Source organism: Neolamprologus brichardi, chromosome 2 (assembly GCF_056152115.1).
Source record: "Neolamprologus brichardi isolate AB-2024 chromosome 2, ASM5615211v1, whole genome shotgun sequence".
Taxonomy (NCBI): domain Eukaryota; kingdom Metazoa; phylum Chordata; class Actinopteri; order Cichliformes; family Cichlidae; genus Neolamprologus; species Neolamprologus brichardi.
Genome location: NC_142105.1, coordinates 13,344,721 through 13,372,371, shown reverse-complemented (window position 1 = coordinate 13,372,371; position 27,651 = coordinate 13,344,721). Strand labels below are relative to the sequence as shown.

The 27,651-nt window shown below is 41.8% G+C and overlaps 1 protein-coding gene across 1 annotated transcript; it reads right to left on the bottom strand.

The window, feature by feature from the left end:
* Positions 1-4,689: 4,689 nt before the first annotated feature.
* slitrk2 (SLIT and NTRK-like family, member 2) lies at positions 4,690-9,060 on the bottom strand. The gene has a single exon (XM_006781927.3). The coding sequence runs from the start codon at positions 8,205-8,207 to the stop codon at positions 5,514-5,516; it is 2,694 nt and encodes an 897-aa protein (XP_006781990.1). The 5' UTR covers positions 8,208-9,060; the 3' UTR covers positions 4,690-5,513.
* Positions 9,061-27,651: the final 18,591 nt, after the last annotated feature.

The window sequence follows — 27,651 nt, the reverse complement described above, 5'->3', positions numbered from 1 at the left end:
AGTGAGAGGCAGGGAGAGCGAGAGTGAGAATTTCAAATACCTGTTTATACATTTGAATTGCACAGAAACAGAAAAAAAATTACTGATGTTCACTCCTGGCATATATGAATATATGAATACACTCTCTCTCTCTCTCTGTCTCACACACTGACACACACACACACAGTAGTCCCAGAGCTGCAAGATAAGAGAGGAGAGTGTTCTGGGGAGAAAGCTTCCTCATTGGTGTGCAAGGCTGCACATGTTCCAACCCTCCTTTCTATCCCCTCTGTGTGTGTGTGTGTGCGTGTGTGTGTGTGTGTTCATGTCCGCGTGCTAGCATTCCCTCTCTTTCCTTCACAGCTACTAAAAAGACACAGAGGACCTATTGTGCCCAAGGAAGGAAAATCACTCCATTTTCAGAAAAGGAGAGGAATGAACAGCACTCCCTCTCTCTCCCTCTCTCTTGCTTCTCCCCTCCCATTCACGCGGCAGCTGAAATGGTGAAGCTTGTTAAAAAGGAAGCCCGCATGACAGCATTCACAGCTTTGCTTACCGCAGCATTCCCCTACCCTCTCGCACGCCGTGCGCCTTTGCACCAGAAACCGTGGATGAAAGCAACTCGATACGCTGTCTCAAAAAAAAAAAGTTAAGGGGCCATGAGCGAGAGAGGGAGGAAGAAGAAAGAGAGGGGAACGGGTAGAGAAAATGTGAGGATTTGGAGTAAATGAGGTGTTTCAGTGGGAATAGCAGAACAACATTAAAAAGAAAGAGCTTTGTTTTATTATTATTACCTGTTCAGGGTTGCAGTGTGTTTGCTCAGGAACACAGTCTGGCTGCTAACCATATTATTTCAAAACACTGCCTACTGAGAGAAAGTCAGGCTCCTGCCTGCTAATACTAGTTTACAAAAATAATACGGGAACTTTGCATTCCAATGTTCCAGTGATGTAAGTAGCTCAACTCTCATTGGACAAATAGATAATTATGGTCAGTTGATGTAGTTCTTGTGTGTGAGTGTGTGAATGTTGGGTAAAAAGCACTTGTGTGAATGAGGCTTGAAATAAGAAAGTGCTTTGAGCGCTCAAATAAAGTAGAAAAGCACTATTTATGTACCAGTTCATTTACTTTTGCTGGGATAAATGTTGAACTATGATGATCTTGTTCTTTAGCCCAGGTATATTAACTCATATAGTAAATGACCATTTTTGGTTTTCATATCATTGTTTTGAAAGTTCAGTCACTGGTAACAAGCCAACCCAGGACTTTCTTGTCATTTTCCCAACTGGCAGGTTTATTGACCAGATTGCTGTTGTGGAAGTCCTAGATTTCATGCAGCTGTTTCTCCAATCAGTCTCATTTTCTGCATCTGGATGAACTCAAACTCCACCAGCTTATGTTGATGGTGAACATCACGGTTATGCTCTGGAGGTTCAGGAGAGGACCAGGAGGGCCGAACCTGCAGGTCTGAGCACCAATGTTCTGACAAAACTACTGTTGAAAGCTGCAGCCAGCTGATATTTGATTCATGGTCACATGTTTGCGTCCATTTGTGTAGCTACAAAGAGAATTGTTGTAAGAATTCATCTTATGCACAGGCCTTACATCATTCAAAGGTCAACAGCACAGACCTGTGGAACTGGTGCCATGCGAGGGCCAACAACTGATTGGTGAACAAAAAAGAAAGTGACATAGGTTCACCATAAAAATGAAGACATCAAGCATACAAGATTAAAAAAAAAAAATCAAGCAAAAAAAGAAAGTCCATAGTTCTGTCATTGCACGACTGGGAGATGTGGTAAAAAGATCTGAAAATCTGCTTTCCATTTGAAAGGTGTTTTTTTCTGAACTATAGTTTCTCATATGATTCAGTGCAACCAGATCATCTTGTAGCAAACCAGCACATGTAGCCGTACATATGCAATATGCACGGCTCGCCCAATGCCTTTAAGCTTAAGCAGACCTATTTTAGAGCAAGGATTTCTAGCTGACTTAAAACAGACAAAAAAAGAACACTGGAAAATACAACTGTTTCAATGAAATGGAGTAAAAACGTACTCATCTCCTTGGCGTGAGACTCTCTGCAGGTCCCAGCCATCAGATTGGAACGAGGCCCTGTTACCGACAACATTTCAGCACCCTGGACAGCAACACAATAGCCTGGAGTTATCCAGCAGAGGCAGGAAAACAAGGACAAAAGACAGAGGAGGAGGTGAAGGAGGGCAGCAAGCCAAAGGACATACAAAAGGAAGAAGAGAGGGAAGAGAAGAATTCGGCTGCTGGGAGGCCATTCACACAGAATACAAAGAGCCAATGTCAACTTGGGTAGGACTTGAAGGGCAGAAAACAGAATTAGCATTAGAGTGGCCTGCAGAGTTCATCCATGTCGCACGCCTGGGAACGAGAGGAGGACAGGCCAAAAAGTGTAGAGGGGGATGACACAAACAGCAGTCATTTTCCAACAGCAGCTTGCTGTCATGGAAAATCAGACCTCTTAATGCTGTGCAGCACATTTTCTTTTACTGCTCCTCAAAATGGTACCCCCACCCTGAGAACAATTCTACTCAATGCAAAGTTCACAAAGTAGCCAAATAGAACCCAAATAGCTGGCATTACATGTGGAGAAATGCTGTCAGCCCTCTGCATACTGCAGCCTGCCCTCTATTTCAAGTTTCCTTTTACTGCTTACTCACAAGGGGCTACCTACTACTTTTAATTGCAACATTAACGACAGTTCTTCTCTCCTGCAAGATTAAAATGCTCAAGAAGGAGCAGTTGTTAAAAGAAAAAGCCACATTCTCTATTTACATACCTCCCTCAAGTCCAGCTGGTTTCTTTTCTGACAGTACAAGCAGCACTTAAGATATATTTGGACAAACCCTTGACCCTGCTGAAGAAAAAACTGAACCTTGTAGTGACCCACACTGGGGATGGATTTTCAAGGAAGTGTTGAACGGCTAAGTTAGCCACAAAGAAGCTCCCACCTTGAAAAAGGTTCTTGAAAATAACTTAAAAAGGCAGCTTTCCCAGAGAACTACAAAACACTGACATCTGGTTAAACTCTTAACATACACATGATTGCTGGTGACCTGATGAGACCTGGAGCTGGTTTACATTGACTTCTTTATGTGCAAGTTTCACCTATTTGCAATACCCAAAAAGAAATTTCCTGACACAAGATGTATAAGGTCAAAATGTATGTAAGAGACTCAGAAGATAATGTCTTCTAAACTGCCAAGAATGCAGTCCAACCCTAACTCTACCCCTGTGATTTGCCAGCCACCAGGTGATGTTATGAGGCTATAAAGTGAAAGGTGAAAAGATGTTTAGAAAAAGAAGTCATCACGTATATTGAGTCACAAAGGGAAAACAGAGGCCGTCTTCTTCTGCCACATTGCTACAAATCCTGTCCACCAAGCCCTCGAAGTGCATGGATGTTGATTTTAGGGATAAATCTAGTCGTGACCTCTAAAGAAGCGTTCCTTTATGTCTAAATTTGGTTGAAAATCTTTTCTGCACATTAGAAAGAATTAAATAAAGGCTAAAGTTGGTTCAAAACTGTCTGAGAGTCTGAGAGATACGTGCATCACATGTTGGTGTTTCAAAAATACGAGCATGCGTCTCCAAACTAACATCATTAATATATATATATTGAGTGAGACGGTCTCAAGCAAATTTTACCATGAAATAGAAAGAATCATTTATATGTAGATATATATAACAATGTTCTATTTTTTTAAAGCACCCATTAGTACTGGTTTGTACATGATGAGTAGCTGTATGATGATTGCCATCTCAAAGACAAACGAAGGTTGATCAAATGCTGCATTTGTTTGCTCTACAAACACAGAAAATATAGCTAGGTATGATCTAAAAGTCTAAACCATCATGTCTGTAGAAAATTTAACCCAGTTTTCCCCTGCTCTAAAATCTGCCTGGTGTGCAGTACATGGCTAATTTGACTATCCACTATTTCTTTTTCAAGCTTTAATCTACAGAAAACTTCCCCATAGACACAATTCAAGGTTGAAAGAATTGATCCAAGCTTTGTTTTACAATGATGACTTTTCCCATTTCACTTTTCAACCATATTCAGTTCTTCAGCCCTCTGATATCAAGGTTATAATCCTGACCCTTTCAGTCAGGATTATAGTCTGACAGCCTTAGACATGATTAGCCAGTTTTCCACTTCAGTACATCTGCAAGACAGCCAGCAAACCCGAACCCAGACCCAGAGCACTAAGAAACACATGTAGATCTTTGGGCTAAATCTGGTCAGACAGTCAAGAAAAATAAAAATAAAAAAATGTCTTAGGGGTCACTTGGACATGACTCGCCAACACTTCTGTAAACTCCCTGGACAAGCAAATGATGACTGAGCAGAAGCCGACATTCACTGACATCTGCTGCTTGGTAGGAATGCAGCAAATATCTTTCAGCTGCAGGAGAAAAGGGAAAAAAAAGAAAAAAAGAAATCTCGTCAATCATTAGAGGGCCCATCACATTTCATTACAGACAGAGTGAGTGAGAGAGGAGGAGGAGGAGCTGCAGGCAGGCTCTATTTTCATTTTCTCTGGCTGTAACCACACACACACACACACACACACACACACACACAGCAGTCGGCACAGCGTAACGCCACATCCAAAAATAATCATGCACAGTGGAAACAAAATTCACTCCCAGCTCAGGATCTTGACAAAGTGCTTCAGTGAAAATTTAATTGCGCTGCTTTGCCGCACTGTATTGCTCCCCTATAGCATACATTGTTGTCTAGAAGTTGTACAGCTCCAAAGACACATAGCAAAATAATATGGTCTTCCCTGGCAGGAACCAACATATAACTTCACACCCAGTCTCGAGTTCATTTTTTTTCTTTTTTTTCTTTTGAAACGGACAAATAAATCTTCTATTTTACATAAAGATTTCTTTAAAATACAGCACTTTGAAAAAGAAAAAAAAGGACATTTCCAGTTTGCAGAGAGCATCGTTGCTAAAATAGTTGAGTGCAAAGGCACTTTCTGGGATAAGTATCGTATGATTTCGCCATTTGTCGGGTGTTGAAAAGGTTTTCTTTGATGGTTTTAACACTCACCATTTATCTGTGTAGGCTAAATATGTACAGGAATGTCAATCCTCTTCTACAAAGAATAACTCTTTTTGTCTTTGTCACTGGGAAAATAAAATACAGTTTTTGTACACAGTCCTGCCCATTTTGGATACCTGCTGTCATCAAAGTCTTTTTCTTTTTTTTAGAATATCCTTTTTCCAAAAATGAAGAAATAATTTATACCTTCCAGAAGAAAAAAATAGACCTGCATAATAATATACTTCTTATATTTCTTTTATACATCTTGGAAAGAAAAAAGAGAGAGAAGAAAAGCAAGAGAGAGAGAAAAAAAGATCATCAGAGGCTTCTGTTCACTTCCAGTCTGTCATGTAGGATTGAACACAGATAGATAAGATAGATATATAGAGAGGGCTATTATTACAGTAACAGCGTGATTATTACGAATGCGGCCGTTGTCACTATCTTACAGTTGGCTCATGGCAGTCTGTTTCTCCAGAACCTCCAGGTAGTCGGGTTCTGCTTTTAGCTTCCCAGGGAGCAGGAGTGGGTGCTCGTTTTTAGAAGGGTGTTCGGGCCCAAAGTATTTCCTCGGGGTGCCATACAACACAGTTTTGTTCACCCTGTCCTGGTTGCTGATGTGCCTCCGTGCTGTGGCAGCCTCATAGGGGGGCACGATGCAAGGTCTCTTAGGCAGAGTGCAAAAGTTGTAGGTGAATGGAGGGATGCCTGCCGTTGTGGGGAGCTCTTTGTTGGGCCTTTCCCCTAAGTTCTGATACAACATCTCAGGAGGCTCCGGGGTGACCAAGCCACATGACGTTGGAGATTTATCCATAAAATCCACTGTGCTGATGGTGTATGCCCCTGGGCTGCGGTGGAGGATGTCGTCCTTCTTTGTGTCCAGAGGCCCAAAGCTGAGCTCCTTCAGGTTGCGGTAATAAGCCACCTGTTCACCATCCTTCTGCATGTAAATGGGGTTTTGGCACATGGAGCCCACGGGCGGGGGAATGTAGTTATAAACGTGGCTTTCAGAGCTTTTGTCTTGGGTTGGTTCAGGAGCGTAGGAGCCATACTGCACTTGGAAAGAGTTGAGATCTAAGTTGTTAGCTCCTGTGGGGATGTGTTCGACCCCTTTGCGCCGTTTTAGAACAAAAACAAAGAGGCCAGCGCCAAAGCAGACCGACAAGATGAAAACCACAAGGAGCCCAAGTATGAGGACTGAAAGGGGGACCTCGGGGTGTAACTCAGGGGTGTGGAGGCGGGATTCAGTGGGGCTGACTGAGCTGAAAGAAGAAGACGGGGAAGAAGAGGGAGAAGAAGAAGAGGAAGAGGGGGTGGGGGCTTCAGTGCGAGGGCTGATTAATGTGGGAGCTTTCGTAGGGGGTGCCTGCTGCAGTGGGGGCACCTCGCTGGGCTCAGGGCAGATGGCCTCATTGCGAAGGGAGCGCAGCAGGCGCCCCGCATGCTTCGAGGGGGAATCACAGGTGATTTCATTAACCACCACGCTGGTACTGGACAGCTCCATCCAGTTTTTGAGGGCGACGATGTCACAGGTGCAATCCCAGGGGTTCTCCTGCAGGTCGATCTGAATGAATGCAGACAGCTGGTCTAGAACACCGCGAACCGGAAGGTAGGAGAAATGATTATTCCGCAGGTTGAGTCTTGTTAGCATGGTGCCCCCGAACACGTTGTCAGGGAGGGATCGCAGCAGGTTGTTGTTGAGAAACAGCAGCTGAAGGTTGTGAAGTGAGTTAAATGTTTGTGGTAAAATTTCCTTGATGATGTTATATTCCAAGTAGAGATACTGGAGAGATTGCAGACCAGCAAAGAGAGACTGAGAGAGTGATTCAATATAATTCCCATTCAGATATAACCGTCTGAGGTTTGTGAGATTCTCAAAAGCGCCTTCTTGAATCACTGCTATCCTGTTATTCCCTAAATGCAGCAGCTCCAGCGAGCTGTACTCAGTCAGATCAGTTCTGTAAATCATTTGTAAATAGTTACCAGTGAGGTGGAGTTTCTTTGGGTAGGAGGGCTTGGGGTGAAGCTCAGTAATGTTGTGTAACTTCCGCTCTTGGCAATTGATGTTCAGTCCACTCTCTGGATTTTGTGACGTGCAAACGCACACACTGGGACACAGCATGGGCACAGGGGAGCGTGTTTGGTAAACCATTATGGGCCCAAAGACGTGTTTGTCCTTTGAGAGGCGAGGGGTGGGTCTGTAGCGCATTTTGGGAGGGCGAGAAGCTTTTGGGGCTCGGGTGGGGATGTTAATACCAGGGTGGTAGGTCGGGGCCAGGGCCCCTGGAAAATGAGAGTCGGAGGCAGGGTGAACACGCTCCCCTGCGTTCCTGCGGGGGCACAGATCCTGCTTTATGAGCTGTGTGATGTCTTTGCCGTGCAGCCTGAATGGCGTCTCACACACTATGTCCCCCACAAACACAGAGATGGTGTCCAGCCAGGATTTGAGGGGGATTAGATCACAGGTGCAGTTCCATGGGTTCTCCTCTAGCTGAATCTCCATGATGCCACCTATGTGCTCCAGGACCCCCGCAAAGGGCAGCATCTTCAGTCGGTTACCACGTAAATCCAAATGCGTGAGGAGCACAAAGCGGAAGATATTAGGAGGCAGAGACAACAGCAGGTTGTCGTTGAGGATCAACACTTTGAGCTTGTTCAGCTTACTGAAAGCGCCTGGCTCGATGGCACTGATATAATTATAATCTGCCTGTAAATACTCCAAACTCTCCAATCCCGTAAACGTGTCCTCTTTAATCACCTCCAAGTTATTGTTGTTCAAGTGGAGCCGCTTCAGGAAGCGGAGCCCATTAAAAGCGCCCGGTCGGATCTCCTGCAAGCCGTTATTTCCCAGATGCAGCGAGGTGACATTGCTGTAATTGACGAACTCATTTGCGCTGAGCCGTGACAGGAAGTTTCCGTTCAGAAAAAGCTGGGAGATTTTATTGGGAGGCGCCTGAAACTGGCTGACGGTGGTAAATCCTTTATTCTCGCAGTTGATGTTCAGGATGTTCTCTCGCTCTTCGCAGACGCAGCGCGTCTTGCAGATATCTTTGGAGGCTGAAGTTTTGCGGCTCTCCGTTTTGGACGGTGACAGGCTGGTGACCGTGAGGACGCTCAGCAAGAGGACGCCGCTCAGCATTTTTACAGCCAGGAAAGGTCGCTGAAATATAGATCCAGCATTTAAGTTTGCTGCACGAGCCTGGGATGGAAGATATGGGGGTGGGAAAAAAAAGAAAAAAAACTGGGAGTGAGTCCTCACTGTAGGGAGAGAGGGGAGAAAAAAGGAGGTAGAGGCGCTCACACGGACACAAACACGCGCTCATACAAGCTCAGAGGCGCGCGGGTGAAAAAGGCGCACCGCCGTTATTTGGTATAAAAAATGGGACCGTGACGCACAGGGGATGCGCAAATCTTTCCATTGACCTTCACGATGATTTCCAAAAACTGTTTTAAATCCCTCACAAATGTAATCTATCCTTGACAAGCAAAAGACACAAACCACCGCGAATCGCCGGGATCCTGCTTGTTGGATGAACTTGGCACATTGTCAGAGGCGGAGAAAAAAAGCCGCTTACTGCAACCCTCTTTTTCCTTTAAGAGAGCTCCGATTTATTCAGCGGCTTCACGCAGATCAGCAGCAGCTGCAGCCAAATATTCACAGGGAGACAGTGGCCGCGAAACGCTGCCTCGTTTCCACTCCACGCAGAAGAGGCGCTCCATTATAGTCCAGGCAGGAAAAAGCACTTAAAAAAGATCCAGAAAAATTGCGCAAAGACGCACCATGACGAACGACTGGCCGTCCTTATAACCTTCTTTCTTTTTCTTCCCTTTTAAAGAAAAGAGGAGGGCAAAAGTGAGTTCGCAGAAAGAAAACAGGAGAAAAAGCAGCGCTGTGATTGAAAGAGAAGTACAGGGGAGAAATATTCCCGGAGCTGAGACATAACTACAGCCTGTGTTGTCCTCCTCCTCCGCTCCGCACACTGAGAGCAGCACTGAGCGTCTGCTGCTGCTGCCCGACTGCGTTCGTGTGTGTTTGAGAGAGAGAGGAAGGAGCCCATGGGGCCGTTACGTCACCTACACAGTCAACACACACACACACACACACACACACGGGCTGAGAAGGAAACCAGCAGCCCGCAAAACGATACGTCTTTTTTATTGACTCCGACCGCATAGCAAACTTATCTTTTCCCAAAGTGAATGTGAATTCTACTCCTGTCTCTGCAAACAAGGAGAAAGTTTTAGCTAGAAATAAGGGATGCTATAAGTTTATCAGTGTGTGTGTGGTTTTAGAAATGGAAGTTTGGGGGGGGGGGGGTCTGCTCTCTAAAGTTTAAGATTACTTTTCAAAGTAAGTTCAAACTGGAAGCTGTTACACAATATCACCTAAAAGCCACACTTGTAACAATTTAAAGTGTATTCAGCACATTCTTACCCGCACTGCAGAAAATACAAATGCAATGACGGTGTACAGCTGCAAAACGTGCAAAAAGTGTAAATGCAGTAATACAGAAACTGAATTACAGAAATCATTTTGTCTATCATGAGAAGATGCGTTTGTAGCTTTCTTTTTTGAATATATGTATATGTTACCCATGACACCACTAGGAGGCAGGAAAGGCCTCTTTACAATCTCCATGTGTCTCATGATTTTCTCACTGTTACTTTTCTTTTGTCGTATGTCGCTTTCATGTTCACACACCCCTTTACTGTACAGAGATGCTATTAATGTCAGGAAGAAGTAAACTCAGATAAAAAATTAAATTATTCTAATTAACAGAGCCCATTAGAGATTAATATAAAACATTTAAAAGAACAATTTTTAATCAGAGTACAGCGTCAAGCAAGTGAAACTTCTGGGATATTGATCTGTTCAGTTATGTCATAGAGGGACTGTTAATCAGTTTCATTTGCTTTGGTGTTAATGAAATTAACACCAATTAACATAAAATAAACTTAATGAACAACTGCCAAAACAGGAATGCTTTTACAGGTGGGGACCACTGCCGTTCTTTATTCCCCTTCGTTTCTGACTGTTTTTTTTTTTAAACTCTGGGAGTGCTGAACATGGCCATAGAATGTCCTTAAACCATCAGCAGGACCTTTGTCTGCTCCTTTGTTTCATTTTTGTTCATCCTGTTCCTGTTGGCACAGACTTCCCGAGAGCCCTAGGTCTCCCAGTGGGCCCTGTACTCACTGCCTGGCATTGTGGAGTCTGACTGGCATTTGCCATAGAATACCTGAATTGGCAGGTCCATCACTGGAGTCCTGTGCTTTTCATACATGAGAGCAGGTTTACCCTGAGCACATGTGACAGATGTGAAATGTTTTCGAAAAGCCATGGAGAAGGTTATGCTGCCTTTAACATCATGCACCATGTCTGGTTTCGTGGTTGGTCATGGATGGTCTGGGGAGGCATATCCATGAAGGGATGCACAGACCTCTATAGGCAACAGCATCCTGATTGTTATTAGGTATCAGGATGAAATCCTTAGACTCACTGTCAGACCATTGCTGGTGGAGTGAGTTCTGGGTTCTTCCTGACGCACAACAATTTCGGGATTCATGTGACAAGAGTATTCAGACAATTCCTGGAGGATGTAGGAGTTGATAGCACTAATTGGCACCCATGCTCGACTGACTTAAATCCAACAGAACACCCCTGGGACATTATGTTTCCGTCTATCCAATGTCGCCAGGTTGTACCTCAGACTGTCCAGACTGTGATGCCTTGGTCCAGATCTGGAAGGAAATCTCACCATCTGTTGGCTTATTCGGATCATGCACTGTTGTCAGGCATGCACAGAAGCATGTTGGGGCCATACAAACTACTTAGTTTTATTTCTACATAATGATGTGACATCCTTTTGTTCCTAACACATTACAAAGTTTTATTACACATCAGTAAAGATTCCAGTAGGATTTTTCCCCATTGAGATCTGATGTGTTTTCAAAGTGTTCCTTTAATTATGCTAAACAGTGTAGTAGTACATTATATGCACCCATATGTTGCTCTATTTTTTTCACTCATCAAGTAATTGTGAAGTCCAGGAACATAAAACTTACTTCCCCAAATCCTTCAAGCACTTTCATGTTATAAAAACTAGCTTATGCCTTTCAGGCTAAAATGGCTTTTCACTGGAGCTTTACGCTCTGCCGTACCAGCATTGTACCGTTTGCAGAGTGTACTTATTTGTACTCCTGTGGTTTGTTCCTTAATGGAGATCAGTCTGGAACTTCTGGTGAGAAATCTTTACTTCAGTGTTATGTACTTTCATTTATACAGCGCTTCAGACTACAAGACATATTTTTAGCATACATTCATAGAGCACTTTATTTAATTCACATCTGTGGTTAAAGTAGAATGATCAGTTAAGCTAACATGCATATGTTTGGCACGCACAAGAAGAACATGCAAACTCTACACACAAAGGCCCAGCTGAGATTTTTGCTATCGGGTAACAGTCCACCACTGTGAAAATAATTTGCCTTTTAAAGAAAGATGCAAAATTAGGTACAAGTTATGGATTTTATGCAAATATACTTTTTTTTAGCAGTAGTCAACTTGAGGTCCAAGCAGCTCGAGCTGATTGCTTTTGTTGTCACTGTCTTTGTGTTTTGGAACCAAAGGGTGGATCTGTCTGAGAACCCGACAAACATGTCACCATCATAGAATAGCAATATGTCAGTCACAAGGTAGACTTTGAAGCTATGTCCATCTTTCATATGCAGTTCATCTGAAAGATTGAAAATATTAGGTGGACAGGATAGTTAACATTAGATTAAACCCAGTCAGTTTTTTCTTTTGCTTAAAATTTTCTTTCTTTCACACAAAAAAATTAAATCTTCTTTTGATTTGAACCTAAATAGAGAAGGCCATCTTTAGATGACCTCAGGTTAAAGGTGCATAATTTGTACTCCTGTATAGAACTTGGAGCAACACCATGGCCTGACTGATATGCGATTTGTGAAGGGTTATCTAACTCATTCCTGTGAAAGTAGAATCAGGAAGGGAGTGATGTGGGAGCTGTGGTGAAGCCTGCAGGCAGCATTCTCAGCTGGTGCAGTGGCCTTACTGCAGCCTGCCTGAGGACTGTGACAGCAGGCCAGGCGTGAAGACACAAAGGTGAGGATGATTTTCTCCATGTCTGAGTCTGACAGGACTGGTACAGCTCTGGTTATGTTCCATGAATTGGAAAAAAAAGAGCATCGGCTGTAAAGACAGCTGCTGTAGAAGCGGTAGGCTATTTCACAAGTATATTTTTAAAGTTCATCCTCACTGAGACCCACCTGCAATCTAAATATATCACCTAATGGCATCCGTGAGGAAAATGATGATAGAGAGTGATGCACATAATGATGACTGTGAGCCAGCCTTTTCTTTGTTTATTTTTTACTGAGAATGATAGCCACCTCACATTTCGGCTATGATTGATGGGGTGAAGGAGTGCTGGGTAGAAAAGCCTGCAGGTTTCACCATGAGACCAGGTGGGTATATATTGTCAGTGCTTCTCCACAGCACATTTGTCAACTCAATCACAGGCCACTGAAGACAACTGTACCCGAAGCGTGAATGTGTGGGTGTGTTGGAGAGAGAAAACGAAAGCAAAGGGCAAAGCAGGGTAAACTATGGTAACACTAGAGAGCCTGCAGAAATCTTTGTGAATGGGCAAAACCTAAATAGGAATATTATGGGTCTAGTTTCATCAGCATTTCAAAATGTAGAATTAATTTGATGAAATCACTGCAATTAATTTAATCAGGTGAGACTTAAAGAGCAATTAAATTGTTTTTAACCCAGTATGCCCATCAATAAAAAGCTAAACAATATCGAAGCAGTTCTTACATCAGGATGTAATTTCTTCTGCCTTAATCGCCACCTTACCATGAGAATGATGGTACCATGAGAGGGTTTGTGTGCCCTTATGATCCAAGGAGCTGTATTGTCAGGGGCAATTTGGACTTGATAGCATCTCCCTGCTATTTGTCTGACCTGTTAGACAAATAGATAGCATTTTGGAAAGCACCCATGAACAGAAAGCAAACAAGGGATAAAGTTATCCTGCTGAGAGGGGGACTCAAGGGGAAAACCAGGCGGCCAGACATTAGTACATGGGCCCCAGCCGGGAGCAGCTTGAATTAATAACTTGGGCCCACCACCCAGTGCTATAGGGGTTGGGTGCCAATAGAAAAAGACCCTGGTGATCCAATTGCTAACTGTCAAGGTTGCCTTTAGGGTGCGGGTTTGAGAGATCCTGGCTAAATATAGTCGAAATCACAATGCACAGCTTGAGATCTGAAACTAATCTTCTGGTGAGGGGCAAAAACTGGAGCTGACCTGGAGGAAAGGCATTGGGTATACTTGTATCCCCTTGCACATTGGTCACAATGAAGCTGAAGGTGAGCATGTTCAGTAAGGTTGCATGGATGTGATGCACCACCCAAAATGTTGTCAATAGGGGGTCAGGAACCCCACATGCAAATAGGGGACTCCTCCAGTAGCAACTCAGTAGACAACAATCACTTTATTAAAAAGTGGTGGTGAAAAAAAGCATTCATATTTGTGTGCTCTCGATAAAAAAGAGAAACAATAGTTAGCACTGGACATTGGGATGACTGGTTCCATAAATCATCTTCTGACCATGCTGTCACTTGGTGTTCGCTCGCTCTGTGGTATAGTATCACTTCCTGTTCCTGCTCAAACACAGTGGTGTTTCTGAGTAGCTTATTTGCTTAGCAGTTTAATTAACAACTTTTAAATACATTCTTTTTTCATAGTATAATCTTCACGTGCTTTATCCGAAGCGCACTTTCTGTGTACTCACTACCTAATTTATAGCCAAAGTATTCACTCACTGTCTCTGTACTGTTTCGCTAGCTTAGCTCGTAGCCAACTCGTTAGCACCATGGCTACTTCACCTGTCCCTCCTGCACTTTCTTGCTCATTGTGTCAGATGTTTAGTTACTCCTCGGCCTCCTTTAGCAGTAATGATATCTGTAACAAATGTAGCATATTTGCAGCTCTGGAGGCCAGGATTACTGAACTGGAGACTCGGCTTCGCACCCTTTACTCACCCTTAGCTAGCCAGGCCCCTGTAGCTGGTGCAGCCGAAGATAGCGTAGGCCCCGCTAGCTGTTCCCCGGCAGATCCCAAGCAGCTGGGAAAGAGGGCGGCTGGGTAACGGTGAGGAGGAAGCATAGTCCTAAACAGAAGCCCCAGGTACACCACCAACCCGTTCATGTGTCTAACCGTTTTTCCCCACTCGGTGACACACCCGCTGGGGGTCAAACTCTGGTAATTGGTGATTCTGTTCTCAGACATGTGAAGCTAAAGACACCGGCAACCATAGTCAATTGTCTTCCAGGGGCCAGAGCAGGCGACATTGAAGGAAATTTAAAACTGCTGGCTAAGGGTAAACGTAAATTCAGTAAAATCATAATTCACGTCGGCAGTAATGACACCCGGTTATGCCAATCAGAGGTCACTAAAATCAATATTGAATCGGTGTGCAACTTTGCCAAAACAATGTCGGACTCTTTAGTTTTCTCTGGTCCCCTCCCCAATCAGACCAGGAGTGACATGTTTAGCCGCATGTTCTCCTTAAATTGCTGGCTGTCTGAGTGGTGTCCCAGAAACGATGTGGGCTTCATAGATAATTGGCAAACCTTCTGGAGGAAACCTGGTCTTGTTAGGAGAGATGGCATCCATCCCACTTTGGATGGAGCAGCTCTCATTTCTAGAAATATGGACAAATTTATTAAACCCCTCAAAATATGACTATCCAGAGTTGGGACCAGGAAGCAGAGTTGCAGTCTTACACGCCTCTCTGCAGCTTCTCTCCTCCTGCTACCCCCCAAAAAACCCATCTCCATAGAGACTGTGTCAGCTTCCAAAAAGACAAAAAACAAACTAAAAACCAGCAACAAACAACTTAAACATTTACAAAGAAAGAACAATACAGTATCCACATCTGAACCAAAGAGTAAAACAGTGAAACGTGGATTATTAAATATTAGGTCTCTCTCCTCCAAGTCTCTGTTAGTACATGACTTAATAATTGATCAACAAATTGATTTACTCTGCCTTACAGAAACCTGGTTGCAGCAGGATGATTATGTTAGTTTAAATGAATCAACACCCCCGAGTCATTCTAACTACCAGAAATCTCGAAGCACAGGTCGAGGGGGCGGTGTGGCAGCAATTTTTCACACCAGTCTATTAATTAATGAAAGACCAAGACAGACTTTTAATTTATTTGAAAGCCTGATGCTTAACATTGTCCACCCCAGCTGTGAAACTCAGAAACCAGTCTTACTTGTTATCATCTATCGTCCACCTGGGCCTTACACAGAGTTTCTGTCTGATTTCTCAGACTTTATATCTAATTTAGTTCTGAGCTCAGATAAAATAATTATTGTGGGTGATTTTAACATCCATGTAGATGCTAAAAATGACAGCCTCAACATGGCATTTAATCTGTTGTTAGACTCAATTGGTTTCTCTCAAAATGTAAAAGAACCCACCCACCACTTTAATCACACTCTAGATCTTGTTTTAACATATGGCATAGAAACTGAACATTTAACAGTGTTTCCTGAAAACCCTCTCCTGTCTGATCATTTCTTGATAACATTTACATTTACAATAATTGATTACGCAGCAGTTAGTGATGGGATTTCCGGCTCTTTTTAGAGATCCGGCTCTTTCGGCTCGGCTCACTAAAAAGAGCCGGCTCTTTCGGCTCCGAACCGGCTCTTCAGGTTGTTTTGTTGCTTTAATTATTTAATCATTAACAATAATATAAAATTATGCAGAAAAGGAATTACTAATGTAAAAAAAAAGTGGTTTTATTTATATATGTTTATATATGGCCCCTACAGACAAAGCACGTACAAACTCCAAAACACATTTCTAGCGTTTACTGAACTTCCAAAACAGAGCTACCCAGATCACTTAAATTACACAATTGAAAGCATGTGTGTATTGTTTGTGTATTATAGACAAGCACTCATATTTATTCAAATAATTAAAAAAAAATTCATTTACCTGTTACTACCACACACCAAATCCGGTTGTTGATACTTCCTGGCTTGTGTAGCCACTAGGTAACAAAAGCTCAACACTGCGCCCGAGCATCCTGGAGCACTTCTGTTGTCTTTTCTAAGTGCTTCTGAGATTTTACGTGTTTTGGAGTTTGTACGTGCTTCTGAGTTTTTACGTGTTTTGGAGTTTGTACGTGCTTTGTCTCTAAGGGTCACCATAAATATACTTTATTTATTCACTCCACATAAAATGTAATAAATAAATCATATAATACAAAAAACAACTGTTTACATTTTACATTTTAAACTTTTAACTATTTAAATTTTCAGCTTTTTCCTTTTAAACAAATTTAACGTGAAACAACACAAAACACTGCAAACCACAACACAATTAAATATAAATTAAAATATTAAAACAAAAAGAAGATGCACATTCTCTGTCATATGGGCCTGCATGATTTCTGAATCCTTTATCATCTGCAACTGAAAATAGTGGATGATTACTATACCTTTCTAATGTGACATTGTTGTCCCTCGCTCTCTTTCTCTCTGGCTCTGTTCCTGTGCTACTGCGAGTGTAACTAACGCCCCTCCCCCCTCTGCCCAGCGCAAAGTACAGGCCGCGCATGCGGAGTTTAAAAGGGCGAGAGAGAGGGTGAGAGAAAGAAGAAAAAAAGAAAAAAAAAAACAAACAAAAAAAAAACCTCACGGCTCCCAATAAGGAGCCGGCTCGCGTCGTTCACTTCAAAGAGCCGGCTCTAAGAGCCATTTCGTTCACGAACGACCCATCACTAGCAGCAGTGGAGAGTGGACTTTATCAAAGTAGATGTCTTTCTGAAAGCGCTGTAACTAAGTTTAGGAATATAATCCGGCCACTGTTGTCGTCGTCGGTGCCCTGTGCCGACGCGGAGCAGAGCAGCTATCTGAACGCTACCCCAACAGAGGTCGATTATCTTGTTAATAATTTCACCTCCTCACTACGTACGACTCTGGATACTGTAGCTCCAGTGAAAACTAAGGTCTCTAATCAGAAGTACCTGACCCCGTGGTATAATTCTCAAACACGTACCCTAAAGCAGATGACTCGTAATCTGGAGAGGAAATGGCGTGTCACAAATTTAGAGGATCATCATTTAGCCTGGAGAAATAGTTTGTTGCTTTATAAGAAAGCCCTCCGCAAAGCCAGAACAGCTTACTACTCATCACTGATTGAAGAAAATAAGAACAACCCCAGGTTTCTCTTCAGCACTGTAGCCAGGCTGACAAAAAGTCAGAGCTCTTTTGAGCCAACCATCCCTTTAACGTTAACTAGTAATGACTTCATGAACTTCTTCACAAATAAAATTTTTATCATTAGAGAAAAAATTACCAATAATCATCCCACAGATGTAATATTATCAACAGCTACTCTTAGTACCATTGATGTTAAGTTAGACTCTTTTTCTCCAATCGATCTTTCTGAGTTAACTTCAATAATTACTTCCTCCAAACCATCAACGTGTCTTTTAGACCCCATTCCTACAAAACTGCTCAAAGAAGTCCTGCCATTGATTAATTCTTCGATCTTATATATGATCAACCTATCTCTAATAATCGGCTATGTACCACAGGCCTTCAAGGTGGCTGCAGTTAAACCTTTACTCAAAAAGCCATCTCTAGACCCAGCAGTCTTAGCTAATTATAGGCCAATCTCCAACCTTCCTTTCTTATCAAAAATCCTTGAAAGAGTAGTTGTCAAACAGATAACAGATCATCTGCAGAGGAATGGTTTATTTGAAGAGTTTCAGTCAGGTTTCAGAGTTCATCACAGCACAGAAACAACTTTAGTGAAGGTTACAAATGATCTTCTTATGGCCTCTGACAGTGGACTCATCTCTGTGCTTGTCCTTCTTGACCTCAGTGCAGCATTCGATACTGTTGACCATAATATCCTATTAGAGCGGTTGGAACATGCTGTAGGTATTACAGGTACTGCACTGCAGTGGTTTGTATCATATCTATCTAATAGACTCCAATTTGTGCATGTAAATGGAGAGTCCTCTTCACACACTGAGGTTAATTATGGAGTTCCACAGGGTTCAGTGCTAGGACCAATTCTGTTTACATTATACATGCTTCCCCTAGGCAGCATCATTAGAAGACATAGCATACATTTTCACTGCTATGCAGATGACACCCAGCTCTATCTGTCCATGAAGCCAGATAACACACACCAATTAGTTAAACTACAGGAATGTCTTAAAGACATAAAGACTTGGATGGCCACTAACTTTCTGCTTCTTAATTCAGATAAAACTGAGGTCATTGTACTCGGCACTGAAAAGCTTAGAAATATGGTATCTAACCAGATTCTTACTCTGGATGGCATTACCTTGGCCTCCAGTAACACTGTGAGGAACCTTTGAGTCATTTTTGACCAGGATATGTCCTTCAACGCACATATTAAACAAATATGTAAGACTGCGTTCTTCCATTTGCGCAACATCTCTAAAATTAGAAATATCCTGTCTCAGAGTGACGCTGAAAAACTAGTTCATGCATTTATTACTTCCAGGCTGGACTACTGCAATTCATTATTATCAGGATGTCCAAAAAACTCACTGAAAAGCCTTCAGCTAATCCAAAATGCTGCAGCAAGAGTACTGACAGGGACTAGAAAGAGAGAGCATATTTCTCCTGTTTTGGCTTCCCTTCATTGGCTTCCTGTTAAATTCAGAATTGAATTCAAAATCCTGCTCCTCACATACAAGGTCTTAAATAATCAGGCCCCATCTTATCTTAATGACCTTGTAGTACCATATCACCCTATTAGAGCACTTCGCTCCCGCTCTGCAGGCCTACTTGTTGTTCCTAGAGTATTTAAAAGTAAAATGGGAGGGAGAGCCTTCGGTTTTCAGGCCCCTCTTCTGTGGAACCAGCTTCCAGTTTGGATTCGGGAGACAGACACTATCTCTACTTTTAAGATTAGGCTTAAAACTTTCCTTTTTGCTAAAGCATATAGTTAGGGCTGGACCAGGTGACCCTGAATCCTCCCTTAGTTATGCTGCAACAGATGTAGGCTGCCGGGGGATTCCCATGATGCATTGAGTTTTTCCTTTCCAGTCACCTTTCTCGCTCACTATGTATTAACAGACCTCTCTGTATTGAATCATATCTGTTATTAACCTCTGTCTCTCTTCCACAGCATGTCTTTTATCCTGTCTTCCTTCTCTCACCCCAACCGGTCGCAGCAGATGGCCGCCCCTCCCTGAACCTGGTTCTGCCGGAGGTTTCTTCCTGTTAAAAGGGAGTTTTTCCTTCCCACTGTTGCCAAAGTGCTTGCTCATAGGGGGTCATGTGATTGTTGGGTTTTTCTCTGTATCTATGAAGTGCCTTGAGGCAACTTTTGTTGTGATTTGGCGCTATATAAATAAAATTGAATTGAATTGAATTGAATTGAACATTTACCCAGGAGTCTAGGGTTCATGCACAGTGTGGAACTTTGGAGTTTTTTTGAGTTTTATTTTCAGTTGATGTGTGGTTAGCTATAGGCACTTTATTACTATAATTATAAAAGGATCATTTTATGTTTTTTGTAATACTACATTAATTTATTTAAAAAACTGCAAAACACACCTACACCTATGCGGGTTACTTACTGCCCATTATCAATTAGGACCCGACTGGTAGAGTCACTTTTCCTAATCTGAAGCATACTTGATTGATGTCATCTGATAATACCCATTTAATGGACTATTAACATTCAAAGCAACTGTCTGATTGAGGAATGACAGCTGTTAGCATCTCAAGATAGCTGCTTTAAAGCTGAGACTGTCAAAGCTGAGGGGTAGGCAGACTATAATTAAAGGATTATCCTGTATACAGTTACCATTTCCAACTGAACCCTAATATTAAATGCTCTATACCACACTGTAATTGGAAGCAGGGCTCGCAAAATCGCTAGCCCGACGTCCTGGGGCTAGCGATTTTTCCAGTCGGGCTACCAAAATCTAACTCAGCCCTGCCCGTCGGGCTATCGTAGGAAGGAAAATATATGTCTATGCTTTTGCATTCTTTCGCCAATGTAGCTGAGTAATTATGTCATTGGCATCGATGAGCCACTGTCAATATGTGACATATTGAAATCGCGTTTGAATTTGCGCTTGTTTTTTGCTTTCACTTTCATTTTGCGATCGCGCGAACGGTGTGTAGGGAGCAGCAGCACTAATTGGTGAGTGACGATTAATTGCGCACCAATTCCTCTGACATCGTCTTATCACTCATTAGCTTACTATTCAAACGCGACAAGTGAAATCTCTTGCAACAAGCTTAAACATGTGAGAGGTTGAGTGCGCAAAGAATCGCTGACCATTATGTAAGTACGTGTGTAAAAGCAGCAGGATTTACGCTGGTATTTTAGTTCTGCTCAGCCAAATAAGACAGGTCAGGGTGAAGAAGGGGCAGCCAAAGAAAAGCTTACCACAGAACGGAAAAGTTATGACAAATCAGACCATGAGGCAAAAAGAAAGCGCAGCTTTTTTGATTTCATGGACAAAAGAATTTCTGTGGCTGGAATATGACAAGCTAAATAACATGATGTTCTGCCAGGTGTGTTGTGAGTTTCATTTGATTTCTGAGTCGACAAGCACCTTTGTTACTGGGACCAGTAATTTTAAGAAAGACCCCATCAGAACCCATGAGAAATGCAAGAAATGCATTATTGCTCAGTCTGCAGTATCGTTCCCAGAACAAACAGCAATTGCAAAAAAACATACTAAAAATAAACCAAGCACAACAAGAACTCCTGAAAAAGCTGTTTAGAACAGCGTGCTATAAGAGTGAACTATATTGGCAAAATTTAGCAGTCTTTGCAAACTTCAAAAAGCAAATGGCCTCGATCTTGGTTCCACTTACCTCTTACCCGTGACTTCAGTGGAAATTTCAGATTCAGGATCTGACACAGACTGATTCATGTCCTACACAGTTCTTTCAGTTCATAGAAATTTCTGTTCAATTTGAACCAAGTATTTGAGTTGATGGTTGTAATTTTTATACAGTTGTTGTGATTTGTATTTTAACAATTTTTTTTGATTAATTTTTGTTTCCGTTACAATATTATACTTTAATGTATAATATTGTAAAGGAAACAAAACATTAAAAAATAGCTTTCTTTTTTATTCGGGCTACTTAAATTTATTTTGGGCTACCTAAAACTGAAGAATGCCTGCCCGAAGGGCTACCAGAGATTTTGAAATTTTGCGAGCCTTGGGAAGGGAACGCTTTCCAGGATTCTTTCAATCAGTGGTGTTTTATCAGGCTGAACTGCCACTTCTGAAACATTTAGATTCATCTGATCATACTCAACAGACTGCAAGCTTTGTAACGTTCTAAGGCACATTCCGGTCATGGTTCCAGACATACATCTAAGATGGTTAAATCTGCTTTGCTTGCATGTATGTGGGTGGTCAAAAGGATATTAAAATGACCCTTTGCACTTGTTATATAAGGAGAACCAGTGTTCATCGACCTGCAGTCCTGGATGTTTAGACTATTCCTTCTGTTCCAATCTTTTTGTCACTTCTACTTTCCCATGATGCCACTCATTCTGCCATCATCATTTTGATTCAGTTCTCTTCTTGGCCGCCTTATCTGATACTCTCTGATAGTAGTTCCTCAATACTTAATGCTTTTTTGGTTTTCTCCCCTTTAGTATCTAATTCTTATAACCCTTCCAGGACCACTTTATCCACATAAAGTCTTTTCACAGTCTTTGTTTACCATCTACTCCAGAATTACCACAACCAGAGTCCTGTCCAATCTCTGACCATTATTGGGGAAACTAACAAACTAAATAATATATTACTTAAGCTCTACAACACTACATATTTATCAGTCTCTCTTTATTGAAATAACATTTACACTCATTTCAGAGAAAATAAAGTGCCTCCATAATGGTAATAAATAAACAACCTCATAATGCCTGTCTGTCTATTTTTCTGCAACTACTGTGCAGCAATAGTTTCGTTTTAGTTTTCTCAACCAGGCAGTGTGTTGTACTTTAAATTCATAAAATCTGAGCACAGGTTAAGTGAATGCACTGGTATTTCTCTCCATACCTGGCAAAAACAGATTTCTGGTTACTGAGATACTCAAACCAGAGCTAATTCACGGTCTGTATAGCTGCTGTTCCAAATAGATTACGTAGATGAACATGAACAGTTTGTGTTGCTACCAGGCCTTAAGAGTAATGCAGATTATGTGCAACAGGGCTACAAAAATACCTAAATCTTCATTGTCTTAGTCTAGGTAGAGAGTTTTCATGTTTTTGCTGTTTGCCTCAGAGTAAACATACCTATATTAAGTCCTCACAGTCGGTGTGGTGTTAGGGCACAACAAAAAGTGCCGGGTCAAGCAGAGGAAATGTTGAAATGGATGAGATGAGAAATGGGAGTGAGGGAGTTGTCTGATGTGGTAGAGAAACAGATGGATGAAAATGATTTCTTGAGCAGACAGACTGAAGGATCGCTGTTTTAATGGTTTTGACATATGCCTGTGAATGTGGTGCTGTGCGGGGGTTTACTCTGTGATTGTCACAGGTTTCAGAAATGTATCAAAAGAATGACTACTAAAAGAGAAGGACTCTACCATGCCGAAAAACCCAAAACAAACAAAAAAAAAAATTTCTCTAAACAACTGTCACGTCTAAAGCGTTAAGAACGTTGTCCAATTGAAATAGTTACACATTCTTGACTTTACTTGGGAAATTTTAGTTTTGATGGACTGCTGATGCAGAATATTGGTAATAAATAGGGGTCGACTTAAAAAAATCAATTTTCCAATTAAAATGGAATTTAGCTTGAATAAAGCGATATCGATTCATTATATCCTGATACAATATATTTTGCCCGAAAAGTCAGAGTGTCAGGTTAAAGCTCACAAAGCTATTTCAACAACCACCAAACAGTTAAAACAGTAAATGAGAGCAAATCACAACAAAAGTCGCCTCAAGGCGCTTCATAGATACAGAGAAAAACCCAACAATCAGATGACCAGGGCTGGACTGGGACAAAAAATCAGCCTGGGCATTTTGACTAGAGACCAGCCCACCAGGTATTATAGGAAAAACCATAAAGCCTTTGAATGAAAACAAACGCTGTTGTCACAGTGATGTACACTGTCTTGTTGGTATATATGTATCAATCTAATAAACTTAAACCTACACCATCCTCCCTATTCTGGTATTCTAAACAGTACCCGAAAGTAGACTGTTTGGTCGAGTTAACCTCCTGAACTATCTACAACACATGGTGAAAACCTGAAATTAAGACAGAGAAGACTAGAGGTGAGACATGATAATTACTGATTACTGATGACAGATTTAGATATATTTTCATAAACCATTCATTTGCCACATCAATAAACAGCATGGCAGGGCAAAATATTTTTTCTAACATGGCAACCTTTAAAAAGTGAAAGGAGAGAAAGGCAGGTGAGAAAGAATAAAACTTAATTGACTTTTTGATGGCATTTTACACACAGTACTGGTACAGTATCTAGAAAATGTGGGAAAATACTGGCATCATATACTACTACTTAGCTACTTCTGAAGAAATTATGATGGGACCCTAAAAAAATTACTATGTACAATATTGGATTTCTATACATTTTACATCAGATGAAAACATTTTTTGCAAGATTCAGATAATTATTTGTTAAAAGTGAGACATTTTAAATGAGAATAAGAAAGAAAAGTATTTCTTTGTGCCCCCCTTTCCGTGTTAATGCCCTACCTGGCCCCCTGGCAAAACTTTGCTAGATCCACCCCTGCACAGTTACCAGCTTTCAGGTACTTAGAAAAGGATCCTGGTGTTATTTGTCTCTCAGAAACAGTTCATAACTTCCCTTCAACTCATTCATATCACCTAAAAGGTAAACCTGTATCTCCATCACCTGTTCAGCTCTGATGATCCAGTAAAGAGATCTCCTGGTTTCATCTTCATGATTCCGTCTCACCAGATAACCAAACCGATATCATGAGCAGCAGCTTTTACAGCTGTGGCTCCAGCAAACATCAGCTGATACTAGAAATTAATATTAAATAAATTCTAACAACAGCTGATCAAGCTTAAACGTGCTGCCGCGACATCCGGCGGTTTCTTCTTTCTGGCGCAAAGTGGGAGATAAACAAACAAGAGAGAAAAGCTAATCAGCTGATCATTGATCAGTTTCATGATTGAAGTAAGAAACAGGAGAGGGAGGGGAGAGAATGAGAGAAGAAGAGGCAGCTGTGCAGCAAAGACACAGAATAACTCCAGCTTTGTGTCTTTTTCATTCTAGCTGAAGTCCGGGACAAACTGTGTTCCTTTTCACTTCAATACGAAATGCGCAATATTTTCTCTAAATACCAGACAATTCCGTTTTTTACGGGATGGTTGGAAACTCTAATAACTAACCTCACAAATAAAATAAGACAAACAAAACAAGTTCAACATCAATAATATCATAGCACCCGCCCAGCAGTATATAAACTCCGTCATGCTAGCTAGTACGCAGTACGAGTTAATGTAACTGACTGTAAAAAGTCAGCACAACGAAAGTAAACTCCACCTAAACTTGGTTTATATCTGACCCAGACAGACTGCAGGTCATAAATTCTTACCTGAAGTTCAGTTCACCGCCTCGGATCTCTGCTACTCCTGCCTTTCCGTCATCCACCTGCCAGCGTGTTGGATCTGCCGGCCTCCACCACTTGCTAATGTTACTGAATCTGCCAATCCACCACCTTTCAGTGTTTATACCGTTACGGGCAAAAAATGGAAAAAAAACCAAAATCATCGGCCCATAAAAATGAAAAATCACCATCTGCCCACCGGGCAAATGCCCGGTATGCCCAATGACCAGTCCAGCTATGCATAAGACCCCCTATGAGCAAGCACTTTGGCGACAGTGGGAAGGAAAAACTCTTTTAACAGGAAGAAACCTCTGGCAGAACCAGGCTCAGGGAGGGGCGGCCATCTGTTGCGACCGGTTGGGGTGAGAGAAGGAAGAAAGGATAAAAGACATGCTGTGGAAGAGAAACAGAGATTAATAACAGATATGATTCAATGCAGAGAGTCTATTAACACATAGTGAGTGAGAAAGGTGACTGGAAAGGAAAAACTCAATGCATCATGGGAATCCCCCGGCAGCCTACGTCTATTGCAGCATAACTAAGGGAGGATTCAGGGTCACCTGGTCCAGTCCTAACTATATGCTTTAGCAAAAAGGAAAGTTTTAAGACTAATCTTAAAAGTAGAGATAGTGTCTGTCTCCCGAATCCAAACTGGAAGCTGGTTCCACAGAAGAGGGGCCTGAAAACTGAAGGCTCTCCCTCCCATTCTACTTTTAAATACTCTAGGAACAAAAAGTAGGCCTGCAGTGCGAGAGCGAAGTGCTCTAATAGGGTGATATGGTACTACAAAGTCATTAAGATAAGATGGGGCCTGATTATTTAAGACCTTGTATGTGAGGAGCAGGATTTTGAATTCAATTCTGGATTTAACAGGAAGCCAATGAAGGGAAGCCAATACAGGAGAAATCTGCTCTCTCTTTCTAGTCCCTGTCAGTACTCTTGCTGCAGTATTTTGGATTAGCTGAAGACTTTTCAGCGAGTTTTTTGGACATCCTGATAATAATGAATTGCAGTGGTCCAGCCTGGAAGTAATAAATGCATGAACTAGTTTTTCAGCATCACTAAGAGACAGGATATTTCTAACTTTAGAGATGTTGCGCAAATGGAAGAAAGCAGTCTTACATATTTGTTTAATATGTGCGTTGAAGGACATATCCTGGTCAAAAATCACACCAAGGTTTATCACAGCATTACTACTATACTACTGTATGGGATTACTTAAGGTAATCCCATCCAGAGTAAGAATCTGGTTAGATACCATATTTCTAAGATTTTCAGGGCCGAGTACAATAACCTCAGTTTTATCTGAATTAAGAAGCAGACAGTTAGCGGCCATCCAGGTCTTTATGTCTTTAAGACATTCCTGCAGTTTAACTAATTGGTGTGTGTTATCTGGCTTCATGGACAGATAGAGCTGGGTGTCTTCTGCATAGCAGTGAAAATGTATGCTATGTCTTCTAATGATACTGCCTAGGGGAAGCATGTATAATGTAAACAGAATTGGTCCTAGCACTGAACCCTGTGGAACTCCATAATTAACCTCAGTGTGTGAAAAGGACTCTCCATTTACATGTACAAATTGGAGTCTATTAGATAGATATGATACAAACTGCAGCACAGTACCTGTAATACCTACAGCATGTTTTAATCGCTCTAATAGGATATTATGGTCAACAGTATCGAATGCTGCACTAAGGTCTAGCAGGACAAGCACAGAGATGGGTCCACTGTCAGAGGCCATAAGAAGATCATTTGTAACCTTCACTAAAGTTGTTTCTGTGCTGTGATGAGCTCTGAAACCTGACTGAAACTCTTCAAGTAAGCCATTCCTCTGCAGATGATCTGTTAGCTGTTTGACAACTACTCTTTCAAGGATTTTTGATATGAAAGGAAGGTTGGAGATTGGCCTATAATTAGCTAAGACTGCTGGGTCTAGAGATGGCTTTTTGAGTAAAGGTTTAACTACAGCCAGCTTGAAGGCCTTTGGTACATAGCCGATTATTAGAGATAGGTTGATCATATTTAAGATCGAAGAATTAATCAATGGCAGGACTTCTTTGAGCAGTTTTGTAGGAATGGGGTCTAAAAGACACGTTGATGGTTTGGAGGAAGTAATTATTGAAGTTAACTCAGAAAGATCAATTGGAGAAAAAGAGTCTAACTTAACATCAATGGTACTAAGAGTAGCTGTAGTTAATATTACATCTGTGAGATTAAACATCTCTTTGGTAATTTTTTCTCTAATGATAAAAATTTTATTTGTGAAGAAGTTCATGAAGTCATTACTAGTTAACGTTAAAGGGATGGTTGGCTCAAAAGAGCTCTGACTTTTTGTCAGCCTGGCTACAGTGCTGAAGAGAAACCTGGGGTTGTTCTTATTTTCTTCAATCAGTGATGAATAGTAAGATGTTCTGGCTTTGCGGAGGGCTTTCTTATAAAGCAACAAACTATTTCTCCAGGCTAAATGATGATCTTTTAAATTTGTGACACGCCATTTCCTCTCCAGCTTACGAGTCATCTGCTTTAGGGTACGTGTTTGAGAATTATACCACGGAGTCAGGTACTTCTGACTTGAGACCTTAGTTTTCACAGGAGCTACAGTATCCAGAGTCGTACGTAGTGAGGAGTAGGGGTGCAACGATACTCGTATCGATATTGAACCGTTCGATACAGTGCTTTCGGTTCGGTACGCATATGTATCGAACAATACAAAATTTTTAATTTATTTTATCAACTTTTCTTCTGACGATGCTGTCAGTGTTGAGCGCTCAGTGGATCTGCGATCAACAGGGCAGCCTAGGCGGAGTAGTCGAATGCAGATTCACTGAGCGCAGGGCAAGCTAGCGAGACAGAAGGTTGCAACATGGCAAATTGAACCTCCCCCACCCTC